Source organism: Hermetia illucens, chromosome 1, assembly GCF_905115235.1.
Source record: "Hermetia illucens chromosome 1, iHerIll2.2.curated.20191125, whole genome shotgun sequence".
In the NCBI taxonomy this organism is placed as follows: domain Eukaryota; kingdom Metazoa; phylum Arthropoda; class Insecta; order Diptera; family Stratiomyidae; genus Hermetia; species Hermetia illucens.
This window is the reverse complement of record NC_051849.1, coordinates 33,314,130-33,337,576: the sequence shown is the minus strand read 5'-3', so window position 1 is coordinate 33,337,576 and position 23,447 is coordinate 33,314,130. Positions and strand designations below refer to the sequence as shown.

The 23,447-nt window shown below is 43.1% G+C and overlaps 3 protein-coding genes across 3 annotated transcripts; all 3 read right to left on the bottom strand.

Moving 5' to 3' along the window:
* Positions 1–612: 612 nt before the first annotated feature.
* Positions 613–18,893, bottom strand: LOC119647063 (NEDD4-binding protein 1). Its single transcript, XM_038047821.1, has 4 exons — positions 18,479–18,893; positions 9,438–9,742; positions 990–1,211; positions 613–928 (listed from the first exon to the last, which is right to left on the bottom strand). The coding sequence occupies exons 1-4, from the start codon at positions 18,665–18,667 to the stop codon at positions 721–723; spliced, it is 924 nt and encodes a 307-aa protein (XP_037903749.1). The 5' UTR covers positions 18,668–18,893; the 3' UTR covers positions 613–720.
* LOC119647066 lies at positions 9,979–10,538 on the bottom strand. The gene is made up of 2 exons (XM_038047823.1): positions 10,450–10,538; positions 9,979–10,345 (listed from the first exon to the last, which is right to left on the bottom strand). Exons 1-2 carry the CDS (start codon positions 10,489–10,491, stop codon positions 10,010–10,012), a joined length of 378 nt encoding a protein of 125 aa, XP_037903751.1. The 5' UTR covers positions 10,492–10,538; the 3' UTR covers positions 9,979–10,009.
* LOC119647064 lies at positions 11,389–18,270 on the bottom strand. The gene is made up of 4 exons (XM_038047822.1): positions 17,828–18,270; positions 17,654–17,766; positions 11,795–11,888; positions 11,389–11,739 (listed from the first exon to the last, which is right to left on the bottom strand). Exons 1-4 carry the CDS (start codon positions 18,110–18,112, stop codon positions 11,623–11,625), a joined length of 609 nt encoding a protein of 202 aa, XP_037903750.1. The 5' UTR covers positions 18,113–18,270; the 3' UTR covers positions 11,389–11,622.
* Positions 18,894–23,447: the final 4,554 nt, after the last annotated feature.

Sequence of the window (23,447 nt, the reverse complement as noted above, 5' to 3'; positions counted from 1 at the left end):
CAGAACATTGCAAGCCGAGCGTCTGTTAAGGCTCTTACGTCCTATCAGGTGAATTCCAAATTGGTATGGGTATGCCTTAACAGACTGAACACGCGCGGCTCGTTCAATAAGGTCTGAATACTCTGGGTTCCAGGCTACATTGAGTTAGAAGGCAATGAACCAATGGATAAGTTGGCACGGAAAAGGGCTACGACGCCGCTCTGAGGGCCAGCGCCATTTCGTGGATTTTAAAAAGATTGCTACGCTAAAAAAACGAAAAAGAACGGCTAAGACAACTGTACTGGGTCAACTTACCAGGGTGCTCATGGGAGGATATGAGCCCAAGCGCTTGAAATATTGTTTGAACTTCACCAAGAAGAACCTCCGGATTATAGTAGAAACACTCACTGGTCGCAGCATGCTAAACTATCATCTAGAAATATCTATGGACGCTACTTGTAGATTCTTGGATGAAACCTCCACACATGTTCTGGAATAGTATTCGGCACTTGTGCAAAGTAGGTTCGGGTACCTAGGAGAACACTTAACACCAGATGCCAGTTTGAAGTACTGGGAAGTAGGAAACATTGTTAGATTAATGTTTGCCCCTTTACCATAAATAAAATGATATTTTCAAAAATAATTTTATTCATAACTTATAATTAATTTATGTAGTTCTTTCCACACTACCGATTTTCATAAATAATCTATAAAATACAAAACACTTTTAAAATAGATCGTTCATGAACGATTCAAAATCGTGGCTAGATTTGGGCCAGAACGGCCATATGGATCCTTCGGTAACATGAACATATCCTTGCACCACGTGTATCCAATTACGCGACTCTCAATAACTTTCTTGAATGCTGGACTCTCATTGATCAAATCATTGAAATTATCATTTGATACAACAGCGGCGTCAAACTCCACAGCCAACTGTAATATAAATCTGAAACAATAAAACTCCCTTAAATAGTGGTCGCGAAAGGAACTTTCAGTTACTGACTTACCTGTCATCATACGAGGCCGTACTCTTGCCTGGCAAGTTTTTACATGGGGTCAGTACTATCTTTCCTTGACGATGAAGCGCCGCCAACAATTGGGGATCGGAAGCCGCAAACTTCCGTAGCCGATGTTGAGGTACAACTGCTTTCGCTTCATGGCCTATTCTTTCGAAGTACTGTAAAGCTATATCGATTCCTTTTACAGAGAAAAATTTGTTGCAAGAGTGCCTATGAAAGAATGAACACGAAACTTTATTATTATTATTAATTAAGGAGCATTTGCTATTTAATCTACATAAATTTATTACTATATTGAAGCTTAATGAGTCCAAGAGATAAAGACCAAAATGTTCCTGCTTGGCGCATAAGGGATTACGCTTTTGATGGTCATCTATGGCTCTAGGTTGAAATCTCGGTCTAGGTTATAGTTCTGGATATTTTTGCTAATCCGGTGGCTAAGATTTATTGAACCTTATAATAGTATCAGATTATAAATAAAACATGCCAATGTAAAACAAGTTTGTAAAAACTTCCAGTAATTCATACTGATTTATCTGATCTTTTAAATACTGCAATGAATGCCGTTGTTGGGCATGGTCAGATTAACTATTCGAGCAGACTGTCGTCAAACGCAAGGATATAGTCACCCTAAAAGTCTACGGGAAAAGTGGAAGAAGTCAACCGTACAGGTCAACCAGCACTCTGAAGTGTCCCGTCGACAGCGCTTACATGCCTCTCTGAAAGCCAGTTTCGGGAAGGTTCCGGTACACTATTTGACACTTTAGTCCTTCTCATCATCATCAATAACAGCGCAACAACCGATATCTGGTTTAGGCCTGCGTTAGTAAGGAACCCCAGACATCCCAGTTTTGTGCCGAGATCCACCGATACGATATTCCCTAAACCTGTCTGGCGCCCAGGTCTACTCCATCGCTCCATCTGACGAAGTTCTTCTTTTTCTACCACAGATATAGCCTTTATAGACTTTTCCAGCTAGCTCATCCTGATCCATAAGAATTAAATGATCTTTACCACCATCTATTTAGTCTCGCCTTCATTCATGTGCAGCCCAAAATCTCGCTGTCGGCTCATCATCATCAACGGCGCAACAATCGGTATCCGGTCTCGGCCTGCCTTAATAAGGAACTCCAGACATCCCGGTTTTGCGCCAGGGTCCACGAATTCGATATCCCTAAAAGCTGTCTGGTGTCCTGACCTATGCCATCGATCCATCTTAGGCAGAGTCTGCCTCGTCTCCTTTTTCTACCATAGATATAGACTTTTCGGGTGGATCATCCTCATCCATACGAATTAAGTGACCACAACCTGAAGGTCATGGTATCGCTCATAAATTTCGTCGTTATATAAGCTACGGAATCGTCCATCTTCATGTAGGGAGTCAAAACTTCTTCGGAGGATTCTTCTCTCGAATGCTGCCAAGAGTTCGCAATTCTTCTTGCTAAGAACCCAAGTCTCCGAGGAATACATGAGGACTGGCAAGATCATTGTCTTGTACAGTAAGAGCTTTGACCCTAAGGTGAGACGTTTCGAGCGGAACAGTTTTTGTAAGCTGAAATAGGCTCTGTTGGCTGACAACAACCGTGCGCGGATTTCCTCATTGTAGGTGTTATCGGTTGTGATTTTCGACCCTAGATAGGAGAAATTATCAACGGTCTCAAAGTTGTATTCTCCTATCTTTATTCTTCCTGTTTGACCAGTGCGGTTTGATGTTGATATGGTTAGTTGGCTTTCGATGCTGACGTTAACACCATATACTTTGTCTTGCCTTCATTGATATGCAGATCTCGCGCCGCCTGCTCGATCCAGATGAAGGCAGTTTGTACGTCTCGGGTGGTTCTTCCCATGATGTCGATATCGTCAGCATAGGCCAGTAGTTGGGTGGACTTAAAGAGGATCGTACCTCTTGCATTTACCTCAGCATCATAGATCACTTTCTCGAGGGCCAGGTTAAAGAGGACACATGATAAGGCATCCCCTTGTCGTAGACCGTTGTTGATGTCGAATGATCTTGAGAGTGATCCTGCTGCTTTTATCTGATCTCGCACATTGGTCAAGGTCAGCCTAGTTAGTCTTACCAATTTCGTCGGTATACCGAATTATCTCATGGCCGTGTATAGTTTTAGCCGTCAGCTCGATCTCGATTAAAGCAGTTTGTACATTTCCGGTTGTCCTTCCCATGATGTCGATATCGTCAGCACAGGCCAGTAGTTGAGTGGGATTGAAGAGGATAGTACCCCTCACATTTACATTAGCATTATAGATCACTTTTTCCAGGGCCAGGTTAATAAGGGTGCACGGCAGGGCATCTCTTAGACCATTGTTGATGTTGAATGGTCTCAAAATTGATCCTGCTGTTTTTTCTGATCTCGTATATTGCTCAGGTTCAGCCTAATCAGTTTTATCAATTTCGTCAATGTCAAAGTCAATGAAAAGATAGTGCAACTGATATCCATTTTCCAACAGTTTTTTCATCGCTGCCGCACAGAGAAAATCTGATCTGCTGCTGATTTGTCTGGAGTGACAGCTCTTTGGTATGGGTTAATGTTCTGGGCATATTGGACTATCCGCCCTAGGACAATATGTTATAGATGGTACTCAGCAACGTGGCACCTCTATAATTGCTGCACTACATGCTATCTCTCTTTTTATATATGGGACAGATAATTCCTCACTGCCAATTGTCAGGTATTGATTACCTACCCCACATCTTGAGCATCAGTTGTCCAGAGTCCCTCGCCTGCCATGTAGAAAACTCATGGGTTCTTTAATCTGGTGCATTAGAGCCGGACCCAAATTCAAAATATGAACTTGGAAAGCGCGAGAAGTCACTATAACCCATGTGGGCTAAATTGGGAAACAGAAAGAAAATTATGACCCGACCATGTGTGGAGTTGGAAAAACTTGTGACCCGAACGCCGAATTGGGAAAGCTAAAGGGAGAAAACGAAAGAATATTGCATTCCATTAAATGCTTTCTCCCGTCAGGTTGTCTTTGGTCAAAGTAAAGGAAATGTTGCAAATGTCGCAAAGCTGCGGACCCAACAAAGGTGAAAAATTGTTGGGCTAGCAATCTGTAAAAGTTCGAAACACTATTGCAACTGAATCGTTAACAACGCGTTGAATATGGTCTGGCCTAGTGGCTACCACCCCCCCCCCCCCCCCCCCGCTGTAGAAAACGGAGTATGATTGGTTTCTGGAATGTGCTCATGGTCCTTCACAACCGTATCGAGGTCCCCGAGAATGCTTGTTTTTTAACCTTTTGTTAAAAACAAAACCTTGTTAAAATGGGTTCATTGGTCTGTCTGTCTGTCTTTCTGTCCCCCAATCTATTACACGCACTTTTTTCACCTATTGACACCAAATTTGGTGGAAAGGTCGGAACCGTGAACCCCCATATATATGGTGAATTATATTGTTGTACGTCGAGCTTAAAGAGGGGGAGGTCTCCATCTACGTTAAAGAGGAGGGTAAAAATTGTTTCACCTAATATAGTTATGTGGGGTATGAAATGAAAGATCACGATTAGTACGTCTAAAAAAATAGTTTTGTCATTGGTGTCAAATAAGAGGAGTGCGGGGGTCTGGAAAGGACCTGTTCTCAAAGGCTACCCAAGCGGAATATCTGAAAATAATTTAGGTGGCCCTCGGATGGCACTGAGGCCACAAAATACTTTCCGTTAAGATATCTGCTCAAATAAAGTCACTAATAGTATATTATTATATTTTGAAAATTTACTTCGAACCACTTTTAAGTTGATCCTAGATCCGTAAAACTACAGTAAGATAGGCTTTCATAAGAGGCATCATAGTGAAAGCGTTGGTGGAAATCCTACTATTATTAACATAGTTAGACTAGGTTAAAGTTCCTCCTTTGAGTCAAATTATTACTCCCTAAAAGATGAAATGTCAATACCGCATCGAATTTAAAATCGAGTATATTCAACGTATATACAGTAAGAGCTACATATAGGACGAACCATCGTGTAGTCAAATATTCTTATATAAAAAATCAACAAACCCTTTCATACTTGAAGTGCGGAACTTCCGGTTTCCGACTTATTTCAGCTTAAACGATAGTTCCGCCGATATAAGCAGGTCATTCCGAGCCTAAGTGAAGGGGGGAGACTCTGGAGAGTGCTTGTGCTTTGGAAAGCCTAAAGGTAACAGACGCGAGTCCAATATGGGACAGTTGTTGACGACTACCGCAAGAGTTACTTCTTCTTGTATCAAACGATATCACACTCTTGGATCACAGACGCATTAATTTCGTTATGGGCATGGATCTACCTCCACCCACTCCATTTCGGAATCCGAGGAAGACAGATTGGGTAATGCATCAAACAGAATTGAACGCCCGAGTCACGATCCCTGGGAGGCGCATCAAATCCATTGCTGGAATTGAGAAGACAACCCAGATGATCACAACTAGCATGAGAGAAGCTTTCGAAGAAAGCTGTCCACTCAAGATGCCAAAGAAGGGTAAAACACCATGGTGGAACTCGGATTTGGCAAAACAGAGGAGAACGACAAGGATGCTTCTTAATCGTGCTCTGAAGGGCGAATCAAGCACTAGCTGGAATCGCTATAAAGAGGCACAGAAGGCTCTAAAGAAGAGCATAAGATCGGCTAAACGATCATCTTGGAGACGCTTTTGCGAAGAGACTAACTCTCTTGAGGCAACCTCAAAGCTGAAGCGGATTCTGGTCAAAGAACGCAGCCGCAGGGTTACTTACGTTTACACAATGGGAAGTACACAGAAAGCGATGAAGAAACGGCAAACCATTTGCTTGAAGTACACTTCCCAGGCAGCATCCAAAATCTAATCTCGGGGCCAACAGGTGCATACAGCCCTCAACCGAGAGATTGGAATCTGGCATGCAAAGTAGTATCACTGGAGCGAGTGAAATGGGCATTTAACTCGTTCCACAGATATAAGTCTGCAGGTCCGGATTGCATCATTCCTGCGCTAGTAATAGAAGGAATGGATGCCCTAGGTCGACACATTCGGAATATATATCGGGCATGCCTAGCACACGCTTATATTCCAATTATATGGCGGGATGTGAAGGTGTTGTTCATTCCCAAACCAGGAAAACCCACCTACACAGACGCAAAAAGCTTTCGACCGATCAGCCTAACGTCCTTTCTGCTAAAAGGACTAGAAAGATTAGTAGATCGGTTCATAAGGGATACACACATTCCTAAATGGCCACTTCACCATAGGCAACACGCCTACCAGAAAGGCAAATCCACGGAGACAGCACTCCATGAACTTACGGCAAAAATTGAAAAGGCGATGTCCGATAAAGAATACGCTTTAGGCGCATTCATGGACATCGAAGGTGCCTTCAATTATGCCTCATTTGCGGCAATTTGTGATGCGGCAAGACAGCATGGAATCGAACCGCTGCTAATCAGCTGGATCCTTCACATGCTAGAGTGGAGAAAAATCCACATATCGGTCGGCCAGAAGTCTATTAAAGCAGGATGTCTCAGGGGCTGTCCACAGGGAGGGGTTCTCTCTCCACTGTTATGGCTCTTGGTGATGGATACCCTGCTGTGGCTCCTGGAGGACAAAAAAGTCTTCGCGCAAGCATTTGCGGACGACCTAGCCGTAATAATTACCGGCAAGTTTGCGGACACAGTATGTGACCGCTTGAATGCAACTCTGCATGTAATCCACAGCTGGTGCCTCCGCAATGGACTCACGGTGAACGCTAGAAAGACTGGACTAGTTATGTTCACTAAGAATGTCAGGTGGGGCAGCTATACGCTACCCACCTTAGCAGGGGCGGAAATCCAGCTGGCACAAACAGTCAAGTACTTAGGAGTACATTTCGACTCCAAGTTAACGTGGAAGCATCATATCCAGGAACAATACCAGAAATCCTGCAGATTGCTCTGGTGCTGTAGGAATGCGATAGGTAAGACCTGAGGACTTTCACCTAAATGGATATATTGGATGTATACATCCATAATAAAACCCATTTTGATGTATGCATGCATCGTCTGGTGGCCAAGACTGAACTTTGCTAACAGCAGGAAGCTGCTAACGCAGATTCAAAGACTTGGTTGCCTAAGTATTACTGGAGCAATGAGTACTACGCCGACTGCGGCACTTGAAGCCATCCTAAATTTACCCCCCATCCACTTGGAGGTGAAACGGAAAGCAGCCAACGACGCATATAGGCTCGATACCATTAGGGCGTGGAAAGGCGGCCAATCCAACGGGCATGCGTCTATATGGAAATTCCTTGAAAAACATCCGGTAGCCCTGATGCCGACCGATCATATGGTTTCCAGATTCGTCTTTGAAAAGACATACACTATCGTAATCACCGAAAGAGAAGAATGGTCGACAAGTGGCCATGAGTCTTTTCAGATTACAGACCTAATAATCTTCACCGACGGGTCAGTCACGGAGGATGGATCGGGTGCAGGCGTGTTCTCGGAGAATCCGATTATAGAACTGGCCCGACCCCTCGAAAAAATGACGACCATATTCCAGGCGGAGATATATGCCATTTCATTGGCAGCAGAAGAATGTCTGCGACAAAAATGGAGGGGTGCACCATTCGAATCTGTTCCGACAGTCGGGCGGCATTATCAGCACTACAACAACATATCAAGCCAGTTGGTATGGAGTTGTCATCAGGTGCTGCTGAAACTTGGCCGACTGAACGAAACATTCCTGATGTGGGTGCCGGGGCACTCTAACATCGCCGGTAATGAGGGGGCTGATAGACTGGCTCGCCGAGGGTCTGGATCCACAATGGTGGGCCCAGAACCAGCTCTTGGAATCCGACCATCTACTGTCAAGTCTACTCTGAAAGGTGAAATTGCAAGGATTCACGCAACCGAGTGGAGAAATTTGGACTCTTGCCGGCAAGCGAAAATCCTTGTGAAGGAGCCCAGGGCCACTAGAGCGGCATTTTTGTTGTCCCTTAAGAAGTGGGACATGAAAACCCTAGTAGGGCTTTTGACGGGACACTGCCCCTTAAACTACCATATGGAAAAGATTGGGGTAGTGGTTTCGGCTGTGTGCAGCCAATGTGAGGAGGAGGAGGAAACTGCCCTGCACTTTTTATGCAGCTGCCCGGCATCCTCAGATCTCAGACGAAGATACCTTGGCAAGGTTTTCTTCAATGAAGAATCTGCACACTCTCTGCCTCTTGAGAATGTTCTCAGATTCGCTAAAGCCTGCGAACACCGTAGGCGGGAAGCCATTGAATAGGCAACTTACGGGGATAGTACAATGGGCCTAATAATGGCCTGAGTGCTCGGAGCTGCGGCTCCTCCCATTTAACTAAACTAACTAACTACTTTCTTGACCTAAGAGCCGGATTCTGACAAAATCTTGTCTGTAAAATTTCGCTGCAGGTTAGGGGGTACCACAATTGTACAGTGCCACGAATATTTCTGGTATAATGGAGAAAAGTGTTGAATAACACGCAGCTCACGAGAGAGACTTCCTAAGTTGACATTGCGATGAACACGATGAACAGTTGAAGAGGTCGAAGGACAAATTGACCAGGATTCTAAATTGTACTACATACGGTGAAGTTCTACCTCTTGCGTGAAGTTACACCTCTTGACAGTATCTGAAGCCAACGAACATGTTAGCCCGGATAACTCCTAACAGAAGTGAAATTATCCTTGTCACCAAGGCATTCAAACGGAGTAAAGTTGATTTTCCCAATGGTTTTCTTGCGTAACTCTTCAGTACAGTTTCTACAGTCTCTGTAGAATTACTACTTCCACTCCTTGATAAAATCCTAAAATCATCCTGACAAATAACAAGGGACATCATGCTATCCGACATCAATATCTGACTCTGACGAGATAGTGGTTGATGTCCCGATTTATCCCGCGGTAGGAGCGTACGTCACATTGTTCGAGAGCAGTCAATCAAATACTCATTCGTGACGGCTATGGAATTCGTCTTTTACTGAGTCACCGTTGTCTTCCTTTCATTGATTAGTCTGGAGTTTTGTGGACGAGAAAGCATTCTTGCCTTCGAGACTTTTGCAGGCTCCATACTTCTACATAGTCCTTGCTCGGTTGCTGTAATCGTAGTTTTATTTCCAATCAGATCCGGGGCTCAATTTTGGCTTCCAAGACAATAGTCTATTGTGAACACCTTGTCTGCTTGGCTGTGGAACAGAGCCCCCAACCTGCAGTACCAGTCTTATTTCTGTTTTACGATGCTTTCGCCGCTCAATCTCTCTGGTCAGTTGCTTTGTTTTGAACAGGGGTTATCATATACTACATGATATGAAAATAGGATTTGGTAATAGGGCTGTAGGTATTAAATCTGCGTCCATTACCCAGATATTTGTTGAGGATTTAATTGCAGAATTTGCAAAACCCTTGAGACACATACTAATTCAACCCTCAATTTAGAGAAATTTTGCAAAATTCTAATAAAAACTTACGCATATGCCACATTACTTCCATCAATTATGACCATTCGTTTTCCAGGGGACCTTTTTTCTTTGTTCGGATTATATGTGTTTGAGGTATAGAAAGAAGTTCGCTTGCGGTCCGAAGAAGTTATTGCAGGAAGAGAATCAAATATAATATCGGTTGATGGTGTTGACGACATGCTCCTCAAATAATATGGGAACCGTAAAGTATCCCTGAATTTCTTGAATGGTTGCGTAATTCTTTCAAAAAGAGTGCCAGGGCGTCTCGTTTGCTGTGATTGTTCCAAGTTCGGAGAATGCACTGGGAGATTGGGCTGTGGATTGAATAATATATTTTAAAATTATTGCTTCCCAAAAAGAGTTTCGAATATAGAACAAAATGACGAAAAAAAAGATTGAAAGAATGGAAGTTATTTCCATATATACTTACGAATTTAAACCTCCGAAAGCATTCGATAAAAAAACAGCTCAGATTGAAAATTTATTAAATACAATCAATTGAAATACATATTCACACTCCCAAAAGGAACAAAGTTAGAGTTCAATAAATTATTGTTTTCGATCCCCATTACAACCATAGCTCAACTTTTCATTCGTTCGTTATTATTATCCCCAACATCGTTTGAATTCGCAGCGACCACTGGTTCATCTATCTTTTCATCGTCATCATCAATTACAATAACTTCAGGAGGTTTTTCCACCAGGATGCAATCACTTATAGAACTTCTGACACTTCGAGACGACCTAACATCCGATTGCTCTGCTATTGAGCTGGAGCTGATAAAAATTGGCGAAGAGGTTTCTCCTAGGAAGTGCCAGCTTCTCCAGCGCATCCTTCCCAATCCAACTGGAAAAATAACTCCATTATTTCTCATATTCCATCTGACTCTCTCAATTGGGATCTCTGGCCTGAAAACCTGAGCGAAAATGAAATATTTTAAATTTTTTTGTGGATGAGTGTTCTCATAACTTAGAAAGATGACTTTGCTCGTAAAAGAAGAGTTAAAATTTTATTACACACTACACTATTGCAAACTAGGGACGCAAATTGACTGCGCGTCATCCCTTCGGCCTCGTTGTTCTGGTTTCTAATCTCCGTTTATGTTCGTCTTTGTGTTTGTCCTGCTGCTGTAGTCATTAAGCGTGATGATAATGAAACAGAAGGACAGTCTCATTGTGGATAATAAGGATTTTATCGGGGAAAGTAATAAAGAAAAAAGAAATTCATAAAGAAAAGAACAACAGACATAAGACATACACAAGTTATTTTTTATTTGAAAAAACGAATACACCATTGAAAATGTCAGGGTTACAAGGGGGATGAGCAATGACTTCCCAGCAAAGTACTGTCGACGATCTGCTGTTTGTGGATTCTTGAAAGCTTGTGTAGCACCCAGCGCGCACACACCTTGTGGTAGTCTAGCTGGCCTCTCAAAATCCGGTAAATTAAAGCCTCAGAAACCTCAAGAGCCAACTGTTGAATCATGGTTCGCTGAATCTTCGCCACAACTTCATCGGAGATTGACTGCCTTCTGTTCCGTTATTCATCTTGGATGTTCGTGCGGCCGTCACCATACTCCCTACACCATTTGTTGAATGCTTATACACGTTTTCCCATACACTTCACTTAACTGGCGATGAATTTCTCTGGGTGATAACTTTTTTGTGTGCAAAAATCAGATGACCGCACGAATTTCGCAACTGGCCGGGACGGACTCCATCGCGGTTGGCTGTCAAGCCGGTATTGACCGTCGCAGACAGGCGGTTGTTGGGATCGATGCTAAGGGAACTAGCGAACAAGGCGGTGCTGCCAGATTGCGCCTAGTCTCACGCCCGGCAAACTTACAGTTCGGTACCTTATTTTTGAAACAACCCTCGTAATATACACAGAGCACATTCGAAACGCGTCAAATACTAAAATTGAAGGCAATCTAATCGCTTCAAATTCAAACCACAATTGTTCTATTTAAAATATATGTCCATCGAATATATTTGCATGGGAACTTGGAACATAGAATGGTCAGATATAATCATTTGTTATCACATATCATCAAAAAACTGCTTAAAATGTTAATAAATTATTAATTCCGGATTAATGAAACTTCTGATTACGATGCTACATAAATAGTTTTTGAATTGTGCTTGGCTTCGATTGGCTAGAAGTTCACAAACATGTCCTTCGTATTCATGAGCATTACTTTTTAAGATCCTCAATTTCCGATTTAATATTAAAACGAGCCTTTTCTTCGAACTTCTCCCTAAAAGTATCGGTAGCGTAAATCGTTGGAATCGTGAGGAAAGTTTGCAAAATCTGGAATAGAAACGTATGACAATTCCGTTCTGAAGTATCCAAGGAACTTACTTACTTTTAAGCGCATACTCTTATAGCTAACATCACTTAAATGGGAATATTCCTTTCGCACAAGTTGAGTGTAGTTTTTGTATTCATCCTCAGGAAGCCTAAAAATAAAAGTTATAGTACATTTTAAAGTTTTCAACATGCTTAAGGGAGCCCATATGCGACCACTTAATATGGGGTGACAATGTATACAAACGTATCTTATTATGAGTGCATGGCAAACCTAAACAAGACGGAATACCAAAAGCTGAACGCTTCCTTGATATATTTCCAAGCTCCAAGGCATGCATATATAAAAGATATAAATATTTAGCACATCCCAAACTAACAAACATTTCCCATCACCGGTTACTGGCACTGAAACGAAAAAAAACTTAAAAAAGGAACACTAAGATGCCCCCATGCCCCCCGTCGCTCATATGAGTTCATTTTACATGATAATGACGTTTTACACGTCTTAGGGTGCAATAAATTCGCGTAAAATACAAAATTTTGATCTTTCATAACTTTGCTAGTAATATTTAGATTTTCTTCAAACTTTCCAAAATTAAGTGTTATATTGTCACTTATAAAGGTACCTCTAGGCGGAAGCTAATGACGTGTTTCCAGTAATATTCTAAAATATGGCCATTTCTTTAAAATTATTTGAGCAGATGTCGCAATTGGATACATTTTGCAGCCTAGATTTCATATAGATGCACCATTGTAATTTTTTTGCAGATTTTTCGGTTGAATGCTTTCCTAGAACGAAACCTGTTACACTTTTTGGGGTATATATTTTGAGCCCTCACCCCTCCATGCTTCACTCAGTATCGGAACTAAGATCAGTTTCGATACTCATCGAGCCCTTTCATTTGATATCCCTCATGATCATATTCTGTGAAAAAAAAATTACACCCTCTTTCGTATAGATGTGGAGCCCCCTTAAATCCTACGCAAAATAATGCCGCTCGTTGTATGTAAAGAGACTCACAGACCACCCGTTCGCACCACACTTTGTGACGATAGCTTCAACCGTTTGCGAGTAAATCGGGTGTGACAGGCAGACAGACGTTGAATCGATTCTAATAAGATTTTGATTCGCATAAAACCTTAAAAAGTTACTAACGACATATGAAATACCTACGCAGTTACATAGCCACACATATATTCACTCTACATTAAGCTCCTAACCAAATAAGTAGTTTTGTCTTTTCATGAACCTGCCTGCCTTAGTAAAGCAATCTAGACATTCTATTGTTGCGCGGAGGTCCGCCAATTCGATATTCATAAAAGCTGTATTGTACGCTGTGAGTTGGGGCTTAAGAATACACTCAAAGCTTTCCCTGCTTGTCATAAGAGGCGACTAAAAGGGATAGAAATTTGCGGGCTAACCTGCAAATTTTAAAACTCTATTGCTGCCAGAACGTCAACCACGCCTCCGTTAGGAACTGACCTCACGGCAATGACCTTTAGCTGTTGAAAATCGACTATGATTGGTTTCTGTAATGTGCACACGCTCCTCGACAACGGTAGCAAGGGTCCTTAGAATGCTCGCTTTCTCCAACTTGAGCGGAAATTCCAGCGATATAAATTGGGCATTTTGGGCCTAAGCGAAGTAATGTGGTGGGACTCTTGAGAGTATTCCTCTCCCTCTTACGGCAATGTACTTTTGTACTCTCTTGTTCTGGGACCCAATTTCTGACAAACTTCTAATTGCTAGATTTCGGTCCAGGTTAAGGAGCATTACAATTGCACAATGCTACGCGCAAACGGAAACATCCGATGTAGTGGAGAAGGATGCTTTATATAAGAAATTAAAAGCGGTTCAGGGGAAGCTTCCTTAAGGTGACATTGTGATCGTTATGGGTAATCTGAATGCTAAGGTGGAATCTGACAACACCTTGCTGTGTTGTGATGGGGAAGCACGGTTTTATCGACCGTAACGGTAATGGTGAGAGGTTCGCGCGTTTCTGCAACTTCCACCGCCTCGTCATTGGTCTTACACTGTTCGAGCATAAAGCCTATATACGTAACAAAAGAGGCGCTGTCATTAGCCTCGAAAGAGATCATGGTCGCTCACGTTGGCTTGCGTGTTACGTAGGCCACTTCTTGCACGGTTGAGGAGCTGCGACCCCCTAAGTTCAACATCGACCGCTTCAACGACCCAGCTGTCACTCGACACTGGGAGAGCTATATTATTGATCAAACGACAGATCTACTGAGCACAATATCGATGAGCTTTGGGGCGCCATAAAAAATGCTCTTTTCTCGGGAGCTGCACAGGTCGTCGGCCCCGTTTCAAAAGGACGTCATGAGATCTGGGGGAATCGTGGAAGCGGATCGATGAACGGAAGAGATTGAAAGCTCTACTAATCGCTACGAGCGATGGCGGGCGTGATGCGCTCGGCATCCACAAAAGAGAATTCGCTATTGCTCTGATTAGGGAAGCGATCTACAGAACTGTAAACTGCATCACGAAAGATCTTGCATGTACTCGCAAACCATTTGATGGTCCAGTGAAAGACATTAACGGTCGACTTCCCATCCACAGTGATAGACAACTGAAGAGGTGGAAAGAACACTTCACTGCACCACGGTTATTACTCGCATCATATTCGCAATAATTTCGGCCATCAACGCACTTAAGTAAAGCCGTTGGGCTGCACTTCCACTCGTACGGCAATCTTGGAAATCTGAGACTACTCCCATAGATCGTGCTTCTCCCTCCATATATCAGAGCAAGGTTTTACCAAAGTCCATCTTGACGTTTAGATCACTTATCACGATCCTAATGTCCCCTTTCGGACTGGATTCAGTTACTCATAGCAAGCCTCCTTCTTCTCCGATCTGGTGTTTGTATCGGAAGCCTCCATTGGTGCATAACGCTACATTATTGAGATGTTTCCCATTCTGGGCGGGATTCTCGTAGTTAGTATCCTTGTGTGTGTGCTCCAAGTAATAGGCCTTCACGCTTGCTTTTGACAGGCTTCCCGGAGTAGAAGAGCACAGTCCCGCGAGGTAAAGGAGTATTGCTCTGAGTTAAACCAGCTTGCCACCTGGAAGCCAGCGAAAATTCTGGGGAGCCTCGCACATTTCAGAAACCTATTCTAAACCGATTGACAACTGCAAAAAGAACCTTTTCACCACAAAATTCAAAATTAAGACAATAGAAAATTGAGCCTCTTATCTGATACCCACCACGGCTATATCCAGTCGAAAAAGTCGTTGCACCCCCAATTTGCATGCCTAAGGATTCACTGTCCCAACATTAATAGTTATGTTTCTCAGAAACTGGCACGTGACAGACAGAAAACCGATTTTATAAATCACGAAATCGGTAGCTCAGCGTTTCAGGTATGAAAGGCGTGAATTTCAATGTAGACCGTAATGTGTACACACTTAGCATGTCTGACTGTTTACTTTCATGTGATATTGACATTCTTTAACTCATATGGTGGCCATAAATACCTAAGTGGGACATACCGCTTCTACCACACATAGAGCATGCTTCAGCTTTCTTCACAATTATCCCAGAAGCTTGAATTCCTCTTCCACTATCCTGATAGCGAGGTTGCATTGAGGGCGTTGAGTAATCCTTTGATCACCTCGAAAATCGTTCAGGAATGCAGAAACCGTTTGAACACTATCTCTAGATTCAATATAGTGGAACTACTCTGCCTACCTGGTCACTGTGGCATAAAAGGAAATGAAATTTCGGATGCTTTAGCGAAAGAGAGGGCAATCTCCATGTCCATGCCGGGACCGGAACCAGCAGGAGTACCGGTAGCATTGGCTAAGGCTGTCTTCAAAAACTGGGAACAAGCTTCTCACAATGACAGGTGGCAGAGCCTAAATGCTGCTAGGCACACCAAACTTTTCCTGTCCGCAAAGTTTATCCTGTCGAAAAGCAGAAGCATTGTGGGCATTTTGACTGGCCATAATTCACTAGCTGGGCATATGTTTAGAATAGGAATTATTCAAGATGATACGTGTCCCTACTTTAATAAGGAAGCGGAATCCACGGAGCATTTCCTATGTGAATGTCCCGCCTATGGGCGCATCAGGCATCAGATCTTTGGTGCTGAAGTTCTCCAGTTGCGACGGGTAGCATGACATCCACTAACGGAAATCCTGCGATACGTTAACGAATTCGAGGTATTCTGTTAGATGATGGTAGCGAGTACAGTGGGCCAATACGGCCTGAATGCTCAGAAGCGATAGCTTCTCCCCTATCACACACACACGCATGCTGGTACCACCGTAGGCTTACGGATGAAGCCACGAGATGTACCACCCCATGCACTTTTAAAGTGACTCCCAAAAACTAAGTTCACTGAGGGTTACGCGACGTCTACCCGAAGTGCAGGAACACCCCTTAGTGCGTGTAATTATCTGGTAAACACAGACGCGGAAGTTTTCGTCCAGACCCAACAGACTCCACACCCATCACAACTTACGGCTACACGCAAGTAGACGTGAGTCCCTGACAGATCCCACAACCTCTCTTCAATCGTCGGAGAAAATTTCAACCTGCTCTTACAATAACACTCTTTTTATCATTTTTTAGAAGGTTGTCACAACATTACTGCAGAATGTAGCCTCCCTTAGCCAGTTATGCATGATGTCCAGCATCACGCCAACACTACTGGTTTTCCAGTCTTCTCGAAGGTGCGTCCTCTACCACCCCGGAAACTCGCTTTTGCTCGGAAAGACTTTGGATTACTACTTAAGCAGGATGTGTGCAGACCTTTCAATAGCATGGTCATCTCCACTCCATTTGATCCCCAAGCCCAATGGTGAATGGCGACCTTTTGGAGATTATAGACACTTGAATGCTCAGATGATTCCTGACCGGTACCCCATTTCACTTATTCAAGACTTTTAGCAACTGTCTTGATTTCTCGACCTTGAATCTCACCAAGGCCTACCATCAAATCCCTGTAGCTCCCGAAGATATTTCAAAGGCAGCAACTTGCATACCTTTTGGACTTTTCGAGTTCACAAGGATGACTTTCGGCCTGTGCAATGCGGCGCAAACCTTGCAGAGATTCATCCGCTCTGTATTACGAAACTTGGACTTCTATTTCGTCTACCGAGATGACACTCTGGTCGCTTCTTTCACCGAATCTGAGCATTTAGCATATCTCGAGTGCATTTTTCAATTCCTCTATGAAAATGGCCTAATTCTCAACATTGGTAAATGCAAATTTCTCCAGCAGCAGGTGAAATTTTGTCACCCCTGACGGCATTCGACAATCCCTTGTGATAGATATGAAATGAAAAACAGGATAATTAACTTTTTTTGAAAGGATGCACTTAAGTTGTTTACTGTTGGTCTGCAAATTTAAATGAAGACGCGAAAAAGATACTTTAAATGTATTGATTGGAACAACTTTGCGGAAGCCTTTTTAATGGACAAGGAGAACGCGTAGGTAATAGCTCCGTAATCATGCATCACAAAGAAGTACTCCAGGGCCCCCACGATTTTAATGGCCAAAACAGAATGAAAAATTTTCGAACACATTACTCTGGTAACTCTGAAAATACACACCCCATTGTGTCAATATTCAACTCAAAGGACTTTAGAATTTAGGTCCTTTGAAAAGTGGCTGCTGAAGCGGTTAATACTCCATGGATTACATGTTTTAAATAGATATAAAACATGGGGGGATGGGGTAATTTGCGTTCTTTATTCGGGTGACATAGAATCCTTTATGAGGGGATGCATGAAGCACATATGGCCGCTCTTTTACTACTAAAAATACCAATTCTTATGAAAACAATGCTTTATGTGGACTGATATGCATTTCCGTGAGAAGACCAACTCTTAGCGTGAATACAAGTAACTGAAATTTCTACAATATAGAAACCAAAGGTGACTCACCCCAAAACAATTAAATCCAAATCCTGTAGTATTTGCATATCCTGTTCAAATCCATCGTAAGGTTCAACATTCTCGTTACCTAGGAGTCTTTCTATTTTCTTTATATTCGTTTCCTAAGAATTAGAGTAAATTAGGATTATCCTTGAAATAGAAAATGACATCATCTCCACTCACATCTTTGTATCCTGCTTCACTGCAAAACTCACGAAACGCTTTGCAATTCTCTTCAGCGCATCCTTTTTTCACGTCAAATTCAAAGTATTGGAAGCACACGGCAAACACTAGCAACTCATTTACATTCCCGAGGTAAGGAGCCTTAGACTCAACGATATCACTCCAATTGTGAAAAATTCTCCCCGAGTCCGAGGACATTCGCGCCTTTATTTTTGCTAACCAACTAGTAGCGGTCGAGTCGGGAATCTGAATTTTCTTGCAGGCAGACTTCCAAATTTCCTCCATGTTTTTGGGACTAATAGAGAGTGCTACTGATTGCGAAAGGGGTGATTGTTCTATAGACACTAGATGATGGTTATGAATCACAAAGAACAATTATGCGAAACTCCCCCACGTTGACAATGGGGTGGCACACCGCCACTTGGCAACCCCCATGCCAAGCTCCAAGGTGAATGGATAGTATGTGTTCTCGTTTAACAGTGAAAAGTGGTGAGCATGCTCAGAACCTTCTTGGCAGTTACAATTCATATTTGAATCACCCACAAGAATTCAACTTCACTTTTGAAAATTCTCAGAATAAAACGTATGGGAACAACTTGTAAACTCAAAACAAAACAACTCAAACAATTATACACACAAGGAAAACTCTACCTGAATATCACTCGACGTCGAAGATGGTGAAGCGCATGGGTTCCTACCGGGTCGAGGCTTTCGTCTGGTCTTCGATGTCCTTATTATCTTATTTTGGGGTCTCCGATTTCGTTTCACTCTACTCAAAATATTCCTGGATTTAGTCATTGGTCGTTTCTTAACGCGGCCCGGTTTAGTCCTGGGTCTCATCTTCCCTTTAGCCTACCAACATATCACACAAACAAACGTCTAGGACGTGAACGGGCCAAACAATAATTTCAAACGAATTATCAATAATAATTTTCCTCTCCTGAGATACTTTCTGACAAAAAACAAAAATTTTGTGGCATCACTTATGCTAGACATTGAAAAAACATGACTCTCCGATTTGTGTTTAAGTCAGTTATGAATCCAACCCATGACAGGGATTTCAAAATTTTTGATGATATGTATATCGACTGATTTTTCATAGGCAACCTGACCCGGGAACATGAAGCCAATGGCAAATTTAATGCTATGCCAAGCGGCTAAAAATAGACCATAACAGAATAGAATAATAGAAAAGTAATAATTCCGTCGGGATTCCGTAGTACATAACGTAGGACATAATGAGACCAAGACCGCTACTTGGAAGGTGATTTTTTATCTAAACGCTACAACAACTAGCAGCATTACTTCAACAATTATTCAGCGGAAGAAGTAAATCTGGCAAGTGGCACGACCTAACTGGCAGGCTCTCTACTTCAGTGGAAAACCTGCACCCGGTGTCTACAACGTGGTCAGCCAGAAAGGATAGTACAGCAACTCCCTTAATGAGAGGAACCAGAAAACTGACTCCAGCCGGCCTGTCGGTGACACTGTTGCCTAACTCTTGCAAAAAAACAGGAGAGAAAGGCTCGACACAAAGAAACTTCGGCCGCAAAGGAGAAGGGACTACAGGCTTGCTTGTCAGAACCTTCTCCTCCGCCTCTATCAGGAAAAACGGAAGAAAGGGACGCTGGTAATGTGGACACAACTGGTCTAACGCCGGTATGTGAAAACAGACACCGAGAACCTGGGAGGGCTTCTAGCCGACGACAATGGAAGGCACTACGAAAGAAGGCGACGATTCTTGGGAATGAGGACATTGTTACACCACCAAGTGTGGCGATATCCAGCGAAATCGGACGATAGAGACGAGAAGCTGTTTGACTTTATCACTTCAGCTGGTCTGATGACCGACGTTCGTGGGGCCAAGAAGAAGTAAAGTAATTGACCTAACAATCAGTACTTTAAAGTTGTTAGAGTTGATTACCGACTGGCGAGTGCTAGATGAAGATCACCGTTACTTAGAATTTAGTCTGACTATTGCAGGCGAACAGACTGTACTACAAATGCGGAATTCCAGAGAAAACGGATTGGGCAAAGTTCAATAAACTTCTTAGCGACAAAGTGGAGTTCCCTAGGCGACTAAGGACTCCTTTGGTAATAGAAGATCAATTGAAATTGAAAAGTCTGAATCGCACACTTTTAGAATGCTTCGAAGAAGCTTGTCCGATTTCCCAAGGCCAACGCGGTTAAATGGTTCAATGGTGGAACCGAGAACTGCAAAAATTCAGGAAATCAACCAGATGACTTCTAAATCGTGCTTTCAAAGGCAATAAGCATGGAGACTTGTTAAACTTCCGGAACTCACAGTGTGAATATAAGAGGCTCGTAAAACGTCCGAAACAAGACTCCCTTAGAGCATACTGTGAGGAACTTGAAGATAAACAGGCGACTTCCAGGCTGTGCAGAGTCCTTAATGAGGATGAGTCGCCCAAGTTGGACCCTCTTCGAAAACCGGATGGTACTTTCACGGCTCCAGAGTTGAGTCTATACAGGCTCTCTTGGAGTCTATACAGGCTCACCACCCGGAAGAACAGGTCTCAGAAGTGGGAGGAAGAGATTTGGCGGTTTCTGCAAACCTTTCAACACGAAAGTGTTGGAAGGTGAGTTCCGTTATTATCAATGAAAAGGCGAGATCTACTATTCTATCATTTGAACACTTCAAAGCGCCTGGCATGGATGGCATCTACCCAGTAATGGTAAAGTAGGGTACAGGGCAACTTATAAAAAATATTTATCGAGGATGTCTTGCTCTATACTACGTGCCCTTTTGGCGGCATATCGGAAGCGAACCTGAACGCCATGGTGAATTTGCTACTTGGCAGAAGGTGAAGGTAGTCTTCATACCGGGAAAGATGACTTCAAATCCAAAGAACTTGAAGCAAATTAGCTTAAGATCATTTTCGCTGAAATGTCTGGAGAGACTGGTTGAGAGTCACATTCGCGAGAAAGCGCTAAGGTCGCACCCACTAAATAAAACCCAACATGCTTACCAACGTAAAAAGTCCTTTGAGTCTGCTCTTCATTCTTTAGTTTCAAAGATAGGGGATGCAACTCTGAAAGCGGAGTACACGATGGGCGTCCTTCCAAAAGCTTTGTGATGCACTCAAAGCGCATGATGAAACTTTAATTAAGAGGATCTACGCTATGCTAACGCAAAAATTGCTGTGTGCTGAAGTGTGTGTTGATCGCTACCTAACAAGGGAAGCCACGAAGGGCTGCTCAAGGAGGTGTGCTATTGCCACTTCTATGGAGTATGCTGATCGACTCACTACTATGCGAACTGCAAAATCTGCCAATACACGTTTAAGCTTATGCGGATGACGTGGCTGTGCTGGTTGGGGAGTTAGTCTGGACAAGAAGCTTCTTTGGAACAAACATGTAGAGGTAAAGATGAAACGAGCTCTCACAGCTTTGCCTCGACGTGGGGACTTAAGCCTCAGGTAGTAATGTGGATTTATGTTCCAATCATTAGGCGGATGTTGGCTTATGCATCCTTAGTCAGGTGAGTTAAGGTGCTTTTTCACCAGTTGTCGCTGTAAACTAGCCACACTGCAACTATGTCTGGGTACCACTAGTGTCATGAGCAAGACATCCGACATAGCTCTGAATGCATTACTCAATTTGCAGTCCTTGGCTTTGTTTATTCAGAGCACTGCAATTAGAGCAGCAATGGATGTCGGGGGCAGAGAGCATTGGAAGAGTAATTGGCAGAACTGAATCCAGTTTTCGAAACGCTTTCTGATTCTCAAATCCCCATACATCCGTTTGGTAGAAGATATGAAATTATCTTGAAACGAAAAGAAAACCGCCTAACAAGAAGAATAATAATAATAATCGCACAGTCTGGTTCAAACCATGCAGAAGTACACCATTCTGCACACGTGCTCGATGTTGCGGGGGGTACTCGACGGATTCTCCCACTGACCTACCACCGGCCACCACCACCAGTGCCCCTTTAGTTTTTAAGTAGGTAGGATCGTCCGAGCCTAAATGCTTGGCGCTTAGTGCTAGTATTAGGTAAAATCCGGCATCTGCCGAGATTGTGATAACTCAGAAATAATAATAATCGTTGGCGCAACAATCCATATTGGATCAGGGCCTTCAAGTGTGTTAGAGCACTTCATTCAAGACCGTAACGGTACACTAGGAGGCAATGTGGTCAGCATTGCGCTCGCCCGAGATTATTACCCTGATTTGACTCAGGTACTCATTCACAGCTGAGTCGACTGGTATCCGACGTCAAATCACGATGCAAATTCCACTGCCACCAGTGAGATTTGAACCACGACCTTCCATATGACAGCCTAGTGCTCTAACCACTGAGCTATCCGGACAACAAGAAGAATGCATTGAGGATATACTAACACTTTCTACACCGATGACTCAAAAACAGAACAAGGTTGTGGAGCAGGAGTCTACTTATCGAATAAAAACGAGAAGTAGGCTTTTCCCTTGAGACAGTATACAACGGTCTTTCAGGCCGAAGTGTATGTGATTCTAAGGGCGGCAACCTGGATGATTGACGAGCGGTTAAAGGGCAGGCAGTTAGGCGATAGTTACGCTGCATTTAGGGCGTTGAACAGCCATTTGATTACTTCAAAAATCGTTCAGGAATGTAGAAAGCGATTGAACTCTGTTTTTGGATTCAATACGGTGGAACTACTCTGAGTACCTGATCATTGTGGTGTAGAGGGAAATAAAGTCTCGGATATTTTAGCAAAAGAGAGTTCAAGTTGACCCATGCCCGGACGGCAACCAGCAATTGGGGTATCAGTAGCATTGACTAATGCTGCTATCAAAAAATGGGAACAAGCTTCACATAATGACAGGTGGTGAAGCCTTAATGCTGCTAGACACACAAAACTTTTCCCGTCAGAACCAAACAAACATATGTTCAAAATAAAAATTCGACAAGGTGATACGTGTCCTTCCTGTAATGAGGAAGCGGAATCCACGGAACATTTTCTATGTGAGTGACCTGCCTATGGACGCATCAGACAGCAGATTTTTGGTGCTGATGTGTTACAACTGCAGCGGATAGCATCATATCCACTAACGGAAATCGTGCGATACATAAACGAAGCCGGGATATTCCGTTAGACGGGGGAATCGAGTACACTGGACCACTGGAGAGGCTTTGTCTCTTCCCCACCTCAAACACACACCTAACTGACTTTTATTATACTTCACTATGCAATGAATTTCAAGCCAGTATCTTTCCTGTGCGTAGAGCTACCATCAAATTATAGCCTTATAATGCTGCAGACGTGACTCTCAGCTCAGGTTTACCCTTACATTCAGCGCCTAATTAGCATTACTGGCCCTCCAATGCGTAAAACTCGCATATGGTTGCTATTCACCCCTAAGTGGAGTGTGGCGCGCCCATCAAACAAACGCCCAACGCCATCGTCCCAGGCAATGTGTTTCTATCTTCTCAAAACTTTTTCAGAAGCTTGCGCTCTTCCTCCTTTGTTCTAAACCGCGCACTTCTAGGGCGATCCACTCGACGGCCATCATGCAATAATGTGTTCCATTGCATGGCATCACAAACAATGGAGTTGTCGCTCTTTCTTAATGCGTGACTTATCTACTGGCGCTTTCGTTTTTCAATCAATACATC

Bases quoted from the DNA above. Each gene is read 5' to 3' on its own strand.
- LOC119647064 (XM_038047822.1), bottom strand. From the start codon at position 18,112: ATGGAGGAAATTTGGAAGTCTGCCTGCAAGAAAATTCAGATTCCCGAC. The intron at 17,767-17,827 runs GTGAGTGGAGAT...TCTAATTCTTAG, and splicing joins GTGAAGCAGGATACAAAGAT to GAAACGAATATAAAGAAAAT. The intron at 11,740-11,794 runs GTAAGTAAGTTC...TTTCTATTCCAG, and splicing joins ATAAGAGTATGCGCTTAAAA to ATTTTGCAAACTTTCCTCAC.
- LOC119647063 (XM_038047821.1), bottom strand. From the start codon at position 18,667: ATGAGACCCAGGACTAAACCGGGCCGCGTTAAGAAACGACCAATGACT. The intron at 9,743-18,478 runs GTAGAGTTTTCC...TTCAATCCACAG, and splicing joins CGACGTCGAGTGATATTCAG to CCCAATCTCCCAGTGCATTC. The intron at 1,212-9,437 runs GTAAGTTTTTAT...ATTCTTTCATAG, and splicing joins GGAAGTAATGTGGCATATGC to GCACTCTTGCAACAAATTTT.
- LOC119647066 (XM_038047823.1), bottom strand. From the start codon at position 10,491: ATGACGCGCAGTCAATTTGCGTCCCTAGTTTGCAATAGTGTA. The intron at 10,346-10,449 runs GTGTGTAATAAA...ATTTTCGCTCAG, and splicing joins CCCTAGTTTGCAATAGTGTA to GTTTTCAGGCCAGAGATCCC.